General features: G+C 35.1%; 1 protein-coding gene across 2 annotated transcripts in view; it reads right to left on the bottom strand.

The window, feature by feature from the left end:
* Nucleotides 1–15,167, bottom strand: part of LOC145986384 (ATP-dependent translocase ABCB1-like) — a 114,670-nt gene that overhangs the window by 30,266 nt on the left and 69,237 nt on the right. For both annotated transcript variants that reach the window (XM_083120329.1, XM_083120327.1), the window contains exons 13-18: nucleotides 14,622–14,792; nucleotides 10,766–10,846; nucleotides 7,783–7,916; nucleotides 7,337–7,457; nucleotides 4,810–4,953; nucleotides 1,224–1,325 (exon numbers count right to left, since the gene is read on the bottom strand). In XM_083120329.1, the coding sequence (XP_082976455.1) occupies nucleotides 1,224–1,325; nucleotides 4,810–4,953; nucleotides 7,337–7,457; nucleotides 7,783–7,916; nucleotides 10,766–10,846; nucleotides 14,622–14,792 (753 nt within the window). The remainder of the gene's footprint in view (nucleotides 1–1,223; nucleotides 1,326–4,809; nucleotides 4,954–7,336; nucleotides 7,458–7,782; nucleotides 7,917–10,765; nucleotides 10,847–14,621; nucleotides 14,793–15,167) is intronic.

A 15,167-nucleotide genomic window follows, 5' to 3' on the forward strand; every position in this document is an offset into this window, starting at 1 on the left:
GTCCTTATTTTCCAAAATTGTTAGCTTCAGAATTGCAGTTAACTAAAAAAAGATGAATTACAAATTTTGCAATAGTAAAGAAAAATAGATCAAAATTATCATTAACCTTTGAAGTCCCGATCGGTCATGTACTGATCAATGGGATTTTTGGCTACAGTCCCGGTCGGTCATACCTTGACCGATGGAAGAGAACCTTTTTTCGTCGCCTTGCAACCCTGTTCATTTTCTATGCTCACGATTCGAAGTGCATGGAATTTGAAACCAAGAGTCGATATGTATCGACAGCGACGTGTTGCCAACCCTAGTTGAAAATAACTCATGCACTTCGTTTCTTTTTCATTTTTTTCTTCAGATGGCAAAAGGCATTAGGAACAAAATAAATATTGAATTATAATGTAGACATGTGGTTGCAAATAGGACATAGAATTTTTTCCTGTCCCATGTCTCAACAGGAAGGAGCAAAATTTTGTATTTTCTTTTTTTTTTCAAATTTTCATTTTAAGCCACGAATAATAACAAATACATACAGATAGCTACACTTCGTCTTTTCTATGTCAAAATACATTTTATTCTTAGTAAAATGTTTCTTGTTTCACTAAACTATCTGCCATAGGAAGGAAGCCATAACAATGTTTGCTAAATCTTACAAAACTCATTTGCCTGGTACAGAGGTAAAAACTGCATAAGCACCACAGGACTTTAAAAGGTTAATACAATGCACTTGCCATATACTAGAGATGGGACAGATGAATTGGTACTCATCATTATCTGCCGATATAGGGATGCTGTTGTATTGGTAAAATTACCGATCCGATATATCCATAAATATCTTATAATTTAGTGCAAAATTCTGCCATTTTGTTATAATGTTTGTGGATAATCTCCATGCGCTACTTTTTAAAAAAGTAAATCTCTAGATATGCAGCAGCTTTTGCACTGCAGTCATCTGTAAACAAACATTTATCAAAGAGGTCAGATCAGGTTCTTCAAATACCATTTCAAATTTTATATCGGATCAGTAAATTTTATATCGGTACTTTATCGGTATCAGCCAAAATGTCATATCGACCCATCCCTACCATATACTGTTGTTTTCTCATAGCTATTAAATTTAGTTCTGTACATAAATTGTAAGAAATAGCACATCATAAATAAATAAGCAAACAGCTACAATTTATGTAGTTTCTTGCTAACATATTAATTGATTCTGAATAGTATTTTACCTGAATGATCATGCTTAGTGCAGAAACAACTGCCAATACAAGAAACATGAGAGCCCAAAATACTGCAGCCTTCTTTAGCTCTTCACCCGTAAGAGTAAAGGTCTGAAAGTAGAGATAAAGGATCATTGATGTTCATAAAATATCGACACATATGTACATTACAATGATTTTCAACAGTTTATAATGTTAATTCATGTTTGGAGAGTGTAGTAGTATAATAAATACACATAAGACTTGTAATGGTTCTATTACTTTTGCTGGCCTGAATTATGTGGATGGTGGCAGGGGCCACTGAAATGAATAGAACCATTACGAGCAGTGGCGGCGAGTGGGTTCCAAAACTGAGAGGGGGGGGGGGGGCAAAATGCAAAAACTGGGGGGAGGCTAAGACAGTTTGCTTTCCCTCATGCCTCCCCTCGCCCCCCAATCGCCGCCACTGATTACAAGTAAGTCTTACGGGAAAAAGTAAGTAATTCACTTATGTGTGTTTCTTATAATGTTAATCTAAAAATACATTGTTTGAGTATCCATGATATAGCTGCATGCAATGGCTGGTTGAGTTCTATGTGTTATGTAAAGCCTTTATACAGGGTGGAGCATAATTAGATAAACACTTTTGGAATGGTAAAAGTTTTTGTTAAATGATCTTAAAAATATACTGTTTGTTAACAATAACTCAAAAAGTTTTGATTTCTTTAAAGGAAAGCTCGAAAACACTTGTTGGCAAGACTTCTTTAAAGGAAAGCTTGAAAACACTTGTTGGCAAGACATAAATTCAAGATGGCGACCAAGTACGAAAGGGAGCATCCCGTGTTCATTGCAGAAAAAAAAATGTAGTATTTTGGAGCAAGGGAGAGGCCAGACGACCATTTTGAGATCCCTTTGCAATCACCAAATGGCTACACTTTGGTGTGGATTTGACACTGACATGCTTGTTGGTCCTTACTTCTCTGAGAATTGAAGATGGAGACTGTCACTGTTGCATCGCAGCAATACGTGATCATGCTGCAAGACTTTGTCATCCCAACAATCCAGTAGAACACAGATATATGCACGATCTGTTTTCAGCAGGACAGAGCCACTGCCCACACAGCTCCCATAAGCATGAAACTGCTAAGAGCAATGCTTCCAGGGAACCTAATCTCCCTTAAACAAGGCATTGAATGGCATCAAGGTCGCCTGACCATACGCCACTTGACTTCTTCTTTATGGAGATTCATTAAGGAAGAAATTGCCAGGAGACAGCTGTAGAGGGTCCCGGAACTGAAGTCTTGAACAACATACCGATCAATGTTCTCTCAGTACTAAATGCCACAGTGCTCATTGTCAAGTGTGTGAAAAAGGGAAGTACACACTTTGAGCATGTATTTTACTCAAACCGTTGAGCAGTTTGGGACTAAAGTGGACTAAACAAATATTTTTCAGTTATTTTTCATTACTAAACAAATGGTATGTTTTTAACATAATTTATTTAAAACTTGTAGCATCTGAAAAGTGTTTATTTAAATCTTCCCCACTTTGCATTAGTGCATTTCTGTAATAGTTTCTATTCCTAATGGTGCTACAACATTCTAAAGGATTCTAGATGAATCAGTTTGTCATTTCAACATACTGAAACTAAAAAATTTGTATGCATATGTTTTATATTTAAAAGGGGAGGTAGAAAAGCAAACTTAGATATTAATGGAAACAGGATATTTTTATCAGATTGTAAAAATAACAAGTGCTCAATTCTTTGTATGAGATTGAAGAATATAGCAACCAATATTTACATATGATTTCCTACCCTCAAGTGTTGATGTCTGTGTAGGTGGAGGCAAGGTTAATTTTTTCTGGAAAAAATAGTATTTCTTCTTCTAGTTTTTCGAACACATGGACCCTTTATTATAGGACAGCAGGTTTATCCTGGTACAGCTACCATCAAGAAATGGTCTTTCATCTGCAGGTCATTGTTGCCAAACGAATGCTTCATACAAACATTATGACTGACCATCCTTTGAAAGGCTAAGCAAATAATATCAATGAGCTATTCAAGCCATTAGAGGGCAAATTATTTTCCTCTCGCCATTTGAAATACCTTCTTCCTGTGTGTTGGTTACCTTCCAATCCCCTCCACTGTGAATGCGGCAATCAAATGTTCAAATTCCCTTCCTAAAGGGAACGATAAGGTCTGGTTTCGTCGAGAACAAAGCATGTGCTGTCTCCAGTACTCCTGTTGGTGGTGGAATGAATCAAGTGATAGCTGGAAAGGTCTTCCAGCAGACAACAGACCACCAAGTGATGTGAACAGTATCTGGAAGGAACTTCACTTCCAACTGATTAGCCCAAGGGCACCGATATTAAGTTGAGTTGCTGCCATTACATGTTGAACAGGACCAGCAAAATGGAACAAAGACAACGGAGTACATAGTGGTTTTATGGTAGTGATTGCAGAAGCTTTAAGCTTTTAGTAGGATAGTTATTTGAGCATTTTTTGTTAGTCATTGCACTCTTTGTTCTATTTGAAGTTAGGTCCTTTGCTAGTTTTTGATTGTATTAAATAGGTCTAAAATTGAGGTAATGGGAAATGTTGTTAGATTAGATAAAACTGAAACTGGCAGTTTTGGGGATTATTGAATCCATACAGTCCATGATCTATGTCTGGAGTTAAATAATTGTGGTATTAATTCTTTCTCAATATTTCTGCCCAAAGTTAACTATCTGTTACTGAGGGTGGGGTTTATATTTTTTTCTCTAGTTATGTATTCTAAAGCCCTTCACGCTAATTGTTAAATAAACCTCAAACAGGAAATTAACCCTCATGTTCTATTATTTGGAAAGTACAAATTTATGGTGTAATATTTATAAAACTATTGACTTCCACTGCTTTAATTTTGTATTTGATAACTCTGCTTGGTTATTTGACCACCTTAAGTTTGTAACTCCTTGTTATTCCTTTAAAATGAGTAAATCTCAAAATTAAATAACACAAAATGACTGGCCATAGTCCCAAATTGAGATCCCTTCTAGGTGTTGCTGGGCACTTTTAACACTATTCTGGACTACAACATTACCAGCTTCATATTCTAGCCTTCTTAAACCCGAAGGTTTATGGTTGCAGCAACACAAGCCTTCTATCTGTCACTATCCTGGACAAGAACAATACAATCTTTTCCATCCTTACCGATTTCATTTAGGTTCATCTCAACGTTATCCCTCCATCTTTGTCTTGGCCTTTCTTATGGTCTCTTACCATTAGGTTTCCAAACAAGAATCCTGTAAACTCCTCTTTCATCTCACATTCGTGCCACATGGTCTGCCCACCCAAGTCTTCATGATTTAATTATTCTAATCATATCTGGACATGAATACAAATTATGCAATTCTACATTATGCAACCTTCTCCACTCACCTGACTCCTCATCTCTTTCAGGTCCAAATATTTGTAATAGGTAATAGTATATAGTTTTGAAGATGTGTGTTATAAATTTTAATTGGAGCAGTAAGTAAATTCCAATTTCATATGGAAAGTAGCTCAGGCTTGGAAACAACTTCCATGTTTATTGTTTAAGCATTAAAGCATAAGTTAAAAAAGCTAAGTACTCACTGCGAACATCTCTCCATAGTAAAATGCATAGATTGGCATCACACATCCATTCATAGCACATCCTATCATACCAAATATTAATATCAGCCATTCTGGAGAATTCAGTTTGACCACCCTCCATGTACTAACATCATCTGGTCTAACCTATAAAGTTAATGTTCATGTAGTTAATGTAAGTGCAAGTTGCTTCAATTTATTATTTAAACTAAAGTTGTACCTTGCAATGAACAACAACATATAGAGCATTCTACGAAAAGTGGTCCTACTCCATGTAAATAAAATTAATTAATCTAAAAATTAGTAAGTGTTTTTACCTGCATTAAGATTTAAATGTCTGTGAATGCATATAATTTGCATATTTCACCAACAAAAATTATTAGCATCTGTAACCTATATGCTTCACAGCTAAATGAAGTCAAATTTTAGTACATTTTTAAAGTAACACATCTTTGTTAATGCTTTTCATGCATTTAGGCTATGTCATCATATTCAAGTTTTTCATTTGTTAGCATAGACCACAAAGTGCTTCATAATTCTATGAAATCAGTTCATTACGAATATTTAATCCAATCTTATGTCTAGAACCTTACATTTTGTGTGTGAAATATCGCACACATAATGCTGGAATGCCCCATATATACAAGACACAAGCATTTTAGGAAATCCACTGCCAACTTCAGATTTGTAAATTTGCCCACAGAAGGAATTGTTTGAATCCTCACCAGCCTACAGAAATATGAATGATGAACAGATGAAATTATTGAAGAGACAAAGAGAATGCCTTTAATCAGGTTTCGAACCGTGGACATCTGGCTTCAAAGCTGACTATGTCACCATAGACACTGGCTACCAAAATATTAATAATGTAAACTATTTTATGAATAGAGCATAGTGTAATGCAGTATCATTACTATTCACAAGGAAAATTTATAGACTTGAGACATTAGGCAATATTTATTTTTTAAAACTGTAACTGCACTTGTGCTGAAATTGGTCATTAATTTGAGTGATATGTTCTAATAGCTCATGTTGTTAGATAGAATCTAAGAATTCAGAATTTATTTTTGTATCTTGATTATTGTTGAGGATATGAAGGTTTCTACCATATCCCTGTCATCTCTTTATAAAAACTAGTATTTCTAGTCCAAACAAGCCTGTTGATCACAGAATCGTTCTAAGTGGTATTTGTTGTTGGATGTTTTCCATCAGCATGTGTTCTCCCATTACACATTCTGCTGTGTGATTAAGGTCTCCAGCTGTCGTAAAGTTGTCACTCATCAAGGTGAGTGATAAGGGCATTTGCATTATGTTAGGAATAGTATTTTTTTTTCATAATAATGTTCAAAGATTTTTTTTATTTACGTCATGATATTTATGTAATATTATTTTAGAAAAATCGTAAAAATATTTCACTTTATGTGTGGATCTTTTCACAAACGTAACTGTAATTTAGCCAGAAATGCTCTGTATGTTAAATATATCTGTTTATGTAAATATAAACTAATAAACACAAAAATAGAGATTGTTAGAATCTAACATGTTAGTTACTGCATGACAATTATAGGTTAAGAACTTTCATAACAGTATGATATCTGTATTTAATATTATATATATACGAATAGCAAAACAATTTTTTATAATGACATTTCCATAACAACTAGATTCGATAAGATATTAGTACTTTGGGTTCTATGGTATGGACTTCATAGTCCATGGATCTAATTATAATGATAAATTGAGTAATAACTATCACAGTAATGGGGTTTTAGATGGTAAGTAAATTAATAAAAGTAATTTCTTTTATGTGGAAATAAATTTGAAGGTAACTCCTAGTTATACCTTTACTTTTATGGATAACTATATGTAGTTATTAATAACTACATTTTTGGAATTGTAGCTTCACTGGTAATGTGATTGAAGCAAGTGTTTTCAGGTTATCAACAAGGTTAAATTGGCGTTAGCTTCCAATGTATTGAGCGCATACATTGCTCTCATCAGGGAATGTAGAATTGGAGACCAGTGCAAGTTTAAATTCATGACTATGGTGGGGTGGAGCTTGGACACTGTCTTCTGATTGGTTTTCTCTGGATCCTGGTGTATAATTGGTGGGTGCCGTGCTTTGTGGAGAAGTTGATTCCAGGCATCCCAGTATCTGGCACATTTAGCCATGATTTTGTTGATAACCAATAAATGTGCTAGATATTGGGACTGACGAGTAGAGAAAACCGTAGCCATTTCCTGGTAAAGCACAAATCTCAACAGAGATGTGGAACTCCAGCTCAGTCATGCCTGGAACCCACTTCTCCGTAAAAGCACGCCCACCAATTATACACCAGGGTTAAAAATACAGAGTTCAAGCTCTGCCCCACCATAAACATATATTTAACCTTACATTGGTCTCCAATGACCAATGATGAAGATGAAAGCAATGTATGCGCTCGAAACATAGGAAGCTAAAGCTGATTTAACCTGGCTGATAACCCAAGAACACTCGTTCAAACTAAGTTTTGTACTTAGGAAAACATACCTCTTCAAGATCCCTTTTCAGTTGTTCTATAACTAAATCCTGAACTGATGAGGCACGTGAGCTTTGGTGAGATTTACGGCTGATTCTTCGAGAGCTTTGCCTTATAATACTGTCTTCAGTCCTGTAACAAAAGTAACTTTTAGAATACAATATAAAAAATTCAAAAATTTCAAAATTCAAACTACATAACAAAAAAATGAAATTGTTCTCTGTCCATAAAGTAAGATCTTCCCAAGAAACTATTTTGAGTTGAGAAATTATTGTGATAAACCCAATTGGGGAGATGTGATTTTTACATTACAGCATTGTAGATGCTATTGCTTATTCCACTAAACATTCCTAATCAACATCTATTGAGCCACAGTATGTTTTGTTTCTAATTTTAACATTTTGTTGATTTAATAGTATTTATTAGCATGTATATAAGGTAAACAATCATGACATACTCATATCCTAAATTTCCATCAGAAGTATCCTCTGTTTCTTGTTCATCAGTAGTTTGTGCCATTACTAAGTTGTAGTAGAGATTATGTTTATCCATTAAGCCTCCGTGTGTTCCATATTCAACAACTTCACCATCCTGCAAAATATATAGAAATATATTTTGTATAGTAATGTCTTAATCTTCATGACATAAACATAAATACACATGTCAAGAGTGGAACTTCATAAATAAATATATTCAAACTTATAACGAGGTGGATTTCATTCTAATACACATCACATCATACATAAGTTACATAAAAACAAGGTGCATAATTGTTGCTATGCACAGACTAATGCACTTGGTCATAGCTGCCAGTTCACCTTGCATAATAATGCATGTTATGGTACAACCTTTGTCAGAAAAGTTCCAGGACTGATTTTTTTTTTTTACCTTTGATATTGAAACACAAGAAATGGGTGTTATTCAGTTACCTGATGTGTGTTCTGAATAAACAAGGCCTTGGAAGTGTTTCCATGTAAACTCACTAGGTGGCAGGGGTGTGCTTTGCAACCCACTGTTCGGCTTTTTGGCACATTTAGTTGGAAATTACTCGAGTGATGTGGTGGACGTGGATTCTGAGCAGATAGTTAACATTAAGTTCTCTGTTAAGCTAGGAAAACCTGTAGTGAAACATGGAATATGATGCAGCAAGAATATGTGACAAGGCATTATCGAGAAGCCGTGTCTGATTGGCACAAAAGGTTTTGGGAGGACAGAGATTCAGTGGAAGACGATCCAAAGACAATGTTGATCACATTTTTTTATGCTAAAGGTTTGATGCACCATGAATATCTGCATGAAGGATACACGATAAATCAAAACTTTTATGTTGATGAGCTGAAACTTTTTTGTCAAGCAATTTGGTGGTACCATCCTGATTTATCGGCATCTTGGCAGTGATTCTTATTGCACGACAATGCAAGGCCCCATATTGCTTCATCAGTCCAGGAAAATCTGGCCAAGCATCGTATCCCTGCTCTACCACATCCCCCATATTCACCCGAACTGTCGCCGTGTGATTTTTTTTTGTTTCCCCCCATGTGAAAAAGCCGCTGAAAGGGAAGTGTCATGAAGATATTGTAGCAATCCAAACTGTTTTGCGACAGATGTACTGAGAAACATCCCGGATGAAGCTTTCTCTGCTTGCTTCCATGACCTCCAGAAACGGTGGCAGCTGTGTATAGATAGCCAAGGGAACTATTTTGACAAGACTTAGGACCATTAGTTCCTAAGTTGAATAAATTATTTTTTACGAGCTCAGTCCTGGAACTTTTCAGACAAAGGTTGTATATAACAATCTTCTCCCCTTCCAGAGAAAACTAACTTATGAGGGATAATATACTTTTGCCCTTTTTATTCTTTGAGATTTCCTTCTTCCCATTGAACTACGTCCTAGACCAAAACTATTCCCTTGCTTAGACAAACTGGTTCCTGGACCAAGATTACTTCCTCCCTTTGAAGACGAACTGCTTCCTATACCAAGATTACTTCCTCCCTTCGAAGACAAAATGATTCCTGGACCAAGATTACATACTAGCTTGCTATGCACAGACTAATGCACTTGGTCATAGCTGTCAGTTCACCTGTTATGGTATATAACATATACTACATTCACAGACATGTTAATAAGGATTGAAATTTAGTGGGATGTTTATAAGAGAAGAGAATTCAGTGATACATTTATAAAGGAGGGAATTAAGTGACATATGCTGATGAAGACTAAAAGTATGGATTCAAATTTCAAAGTTTTAATAGATGTTAGGTTACTAAGGTACATGTGGTAACATGACAAAATTTAAAGTAAATATCTTCAACCAATCAAATTGTAGAAACTGAATTAAGATTTCTTCTCTGTCTGTATGTGACATGTATGTTTTACTTTTACATGTAATAATGAAAACAAACTAACATGTTCACAAGGTGCGACAATTAGAGGTCCAGCAGGAAACACCCAATTTTCAATATTTCCAGAGAATCACTACTTTCGAAAATGTTGCATAATTTGTTGGGTTTTTTTTTTTCAAAACTTGGGGGATGAGCATTACATGCCCTCAAAGAGTGGTCCTTTGTCATGCTTTCCTACAATTTTGATCCATCCAGCATCCAAAGGGGCAATGCTAGAAGCGAATTTCTGGAAATTCTTTCCATAAGTTGAAAACACTACCACTCTTATACATTGTTGTAATGTTTTCCTCAAGAAGCATCAGCCTATTTTCAACACAACTTCGTGTGGTTGTAGAAGTGTACCACTGCTACATATTTCATTTTTTAAATTCACTTCATTCATTTGCCAACAGGTCCACGCTGAATAACAATTTATTTGTTAAATTTTGAATGTCTTCTTCTTCCTTGAACACAATGTATAAAATTTCACCTCTGCTGAAAGCCCTTTCATTCAGGAGGGATAGGGGGGAATCATCTCTCTATGGCAATTTGTTCTCAAGCTATGATTTATTTTTTACATTGTGGCAAGTTTGAAAAGCACACACTTCAAAAGTTCCTGTCGTGAGAGGCTGTACACATGCACAAATCTCAGTCTGCTAAAGTTTAAAGCCACTATTTTGGTAATTGCAAATGTACTATTTACAATCAGAGATTTTGCATATTGTAAGATGGGGCATAGTTGTAAATTAGAAAAAGCTATTAGTACTGATTTTATCTGAGACATTTTCATTAATACTGGATGTAGTGACTAATGTGGCCTTGTAATCAAGAGTTACTGGTAAAGATATATTGCAGAATGGTTCAGATCCCACCTGAAACTGTAGGCCCTGATTAGCCTATTTGAGCATAAAATGAACTTTGCCAATCTTTTGATTATATTATAAAATGTGTAATAATTATAATTATTTGTAATTTTTATAATATCTCATTAAGAGAGTTCTTAAGCATTCATATCAAACTTTTAACATTGAACAAGAATACATTTGGAAAATAATTACCTTTAGTGCATATATAACATCAGCATTCTTTACAGTCGAAAGCCTGTGAGCAACTATAATTGTGGTCCTTCCTTTCATTGCCTGGAAAGAGGAAAATTGCATCCCTTAATATTTAATATAAATTATATCAAGGAGAAGTTCTATAGTAATAACAGTCATATGAATTATACTGACAGAGATATATCTTACAGCCCTACTGGTGATGAATGATGATGAGATTTTCTTTGGATATCAAGCAGCAGTGGCAGCGATAAGGGTCCTGAAGACCCTGCAGTAAAGGAGATCCTGAAACAGGGTTGGTTGGTTTTGTACCACAGTTATTAAGGAATCTTTGTTCTGACCATTGGTCTGCACCAGTATCCCTAGCCATCTACAATATATAATATTTAAAAGATACATTTTTTTAATGATAAGGAGTTGAAAAGATAAAGATTAGTTTGAAACACCATTGACATTGTGATAGAAAAGTGTTTATTAATCAAGGTTCCAATTTGTTTGCCAAGTGTCATAAAGCACAAACTTTTTGCCTTGCTATTTCTATAGAATTCATCCCAGCATAGGTATAAGATGTAACCATAATAATAACACCCTTTTTATTATTTCTTGCATATTAATGGCTTATATATATATATATATATATATATGTATATGTATTTGCATATGAAAACCTTGAATGCAGGAAACTAGAGTGAAATTGTGGACGAGGCAAAACATTCAATGCTGAATCTGTATCAGCTGATATAGGTATATAAAAGTACTGGCAATATTGATAATTTTATCATTATGATATTTTTAAAATTAATCTGTAATTAAGTGCAGAATTCTGCTATTTGGCTATTCTTTTTTAGTAGGACTAAGCTTATACCACTTTGAACCAGTACTCTTACTGATACTTAAAAATTGTAACACCCATAAATAATTCATAACATTTATACATTTAAATTGTAACAATTCCATTGGAACTATACAATAACAAATTGCCAGTTTTATTTTTAAACATTCATAAGTTCATATATGTGATGAGAATATTAAAGAGCTGTCATTTAATCACAATACTAGTGCAAAATTTAGGCAAGTTTTGAATTATGCATAATTTGAGGAAAGTTTTGAATTTTGACATAATTTTAGGAAAGTTTTAAATTTTGTATAATTTTAGGAAAGCTTTGAATATTGCATAATTATAGGAAAGCTTTGAATATTGCATAATATCCATAATAGTTTGGTTCTGCAAAAGAGTCGCATGGCATTTTGCATACCCAGAAAACTACTCAAACTCCAAAAAAGTATCGACTAGTGTCTGTGATTAAATTATAATTTATACTTTCCAATAACAAACTTTTATTTTTAAAAGTTATAATTAATGTACTCTGGTTCTGTAAAGCATATTTATAAATGTTATTTTTCTAAGACACAACCTATTGCAGTAATCTTATCAAACATTAATTGAGGAGGTGAATGCTTGCCATTTAATATCAATTATTGCTGTTAGTATATCCTTTGTCGGCAAAATTCACATTGATTCATCCCCACTGTAAATGTTTCTCGCACTGTGCATAATTACTAAATGCAAACAGCAAATGTTTCAATTTAAAATTATAGCTTACTATGAAAATTGTTTCAGTATAAAAGTGTTCCTATGAGCTGCAGTAGCTCAGTCGTTAGGGCATCTGACTACCATGGGAGAGATCAAGGTTTGATCCCTGGTGGGGGGAGGACCGGGATTTTTTCCACCTGTTCAAGCAGCTCCGGCACCCACCCAGCATCGTATAAAGTGGGTACCTGGAGGAAACTCTGGGGCATACAGGTGGCTAGGGGCATGGTGCTGATCACATCTTCTCCACCTTTGGCCGTGATCAAGAAAGTGTGGGGCCCAAATTCCACATCTCCTATATGCAGGGCTCTTTTTTTTTGTGTTAATTTTTCAAAAATTCCATAAAAAATATATAAAATATCGTGTTTATATTTAAATATATGGTAGTAATTTCGTGAAAATTTCATGATAATTTTTAATGCCATGCACTTATACATAATGTTACTAAATCAATGAATGATTTTATACAAGATCGTGACTTTTCCACTCAACTCTTGTATACAATGTTTACACATTAATATATTAGTACCACTTGCCACGAAACCATGTTCCTTGAATTGGTTAGTCCGAGAGATAACACTAACTTCACCATTTCTCCCCATCTCCGTCAGAAAGATGGGAATAAACTGATCTGATATTTACGCCTACCTGAAGTAGTTCTCAACTTCTCAGAAATGTATAAATATACCACCAGTGTTATCTTGGAATTTCCATCACTACAGACAATATGTCTGCACGTGCCTAGAGCACCCTGACCTAGAGGCAGACTGCAGTGGGATTGGGAAGGAGAGTTCTGAGAGGTAAATGAAGGGTGGGGAACAAAACGTGTTTCAGACTTCTGTGGCATTTGCCTGGTGCCAGTTACTTTCGAAGATTCTTACTCCCTTGATAATCATCGGTAGAAATGCGAAGGGGAAACCCAAGAGAATAAATAGACGTTCATGCCTTCCGTTACTCTTGCAGCTAAAAACGAATGTATTTCTAAATAAATGGAATGTTCCAAAGGATCAAGAAAACCCAGTCACCTGCACATAAAAAATAATACTTTCAGGTTACTGTGCCTTTCCAAATGATTTTTCATACCTTTGCAGCCAACATCTTCAAATCAAATATATTTCTTAACCTTAGAACACTACTGTGTTCCAATATTACAGTGTAACTATAAAAAGTACTCCCCTGTGCATAGCACCACACCATGAAGGCATATAGGGGGTGTGGGGGTAACGCCCCACACTTTCTTGATCCGGTCGTGAGTGGGGGTGATGTGATCAGCATCACGCCCCTGACCACCTTTATCCCCCAGGGTTTCCCCCAGGTACCCATGTTATTCGATGCTGGGTGGGCGCCGGGGCCACTTCCATCGTTAGAAAAGTTCCCGGATTTGAACCGGCCTGCTACATAAATTTTATGGACATGAAGGAATTGATTTTTAAAACAACCTCTACATCATGAAAATAAATTTCTATTCATTGAGAACATTATTTTATTTATTTTTCCTTATATTGGAATTTTATTCTTCATTGTAAAAATGTATAAACATGGTTTCATTAAACATAGAATATTTTTAGAGATGCTCTTGCTTTACAAGCCCGTTCGTACATTAAGAATGAAGGCTAAAAGTTTGAACAATAAAAAGCAAACAATAATAATATTCAAAATGCTGTAAATAAGAAACAAATGTAATTTTAAAGTCTTACAAGAAAATAGTGCATGCTTCTAAACTTTCGTTTTCAAAATCTTAGTATCCAAATCGAACTTACAAATGTCAAAATTATGTGAAAGATTTTCTCGTTTTACTACAGTTACGTAAAATTGACGTACAGTGCACAACATAAGAAACCAAATCAAGACAATCAGTGCTTGCACCCTCCTTATCACAGTGCTGCCTTATGTCCGACAGACATCTTGAGGAGTGAGTGGGTGCGAGGTTGGAGGTAGGGGAGGGATTTGAGCGCAAAGCATACGTAAATTTTACGTACGGTAGTGTTCTAGGGTAAAAAAGAAATTTGTAAAAATGCCATTTTTTCGTGTTTATCATAAAATGTTTGCAGAAATGGTCAATTTTCACGAAAATTCGCGACAAAATTACAGCCATAAATCAGTCACATTTGTGATAAATCGTGCGTATATTACTTGCTGCATCTCTCCATTACATTTTCCGTTTATCGCTAATAAGAAAAAATGGCCCTGCCTATATGCCTTCATGGCATGGTGCAAAACACAGGGGAGCACTTTACTTTTACTTTTTTATAAAAGTGTTCTTACCTTGTCAAGTGCTTCCTGCACAATTCCTTCACTGTTGGCATCCAGAGCTGAAGTTGCCTCATCTAGCAGAAGGATTTTAGGGTTTCTGACTAATGCTCTTGCAATGGCTATTCTCTGTTTTTGTCCACCTGACATCTGAGCACCTCTATCGCCGACCAATGTGTTGTAGGACTTTGAAAAAAGAGAGAACATAATCAATTCAAACAACTTCCATTCGAAGAACAATTCCTATCAATAACACCTGCAGGATTTTTTTCGGAGTAAGATTTCATACCTTGCTTTCAGTCATAGAACCGTATATTTTACTTTATTATTGTTATTATTATTATTATTATTTTACAAATCATATAATTGAAATTTACTTGAAAATACTTTGGTGTTGTAGACAAGTTCAGATTGGAGTCCACTAGGAACTGGATTCGTCTTGCTTCTTTTCCATATATACATCTATCACTTTGTTAATGAACATTTTCAGACTTTCCCCATCCTGCACACCTCCAGTTACGACAGTCAACATGATTTTAATGTCTTTAGTGAAGACATTCT

The sequence above is a fragment of the Lepisma saccharinum genome, chromosome 4, assembly GCF_977018435.1.
Source record: "Lepisma saccharinum chromosome 4, izLepSacc3.1, whole genome shotgun sequence".
Taxonomy (NCBI): domain Eukaryota; kingdom Metazoa; phylum Arthropoda; class Insecta; order Zygentoma; family Lepismatidae; genus Lepisma; species Lepisma saccharinum.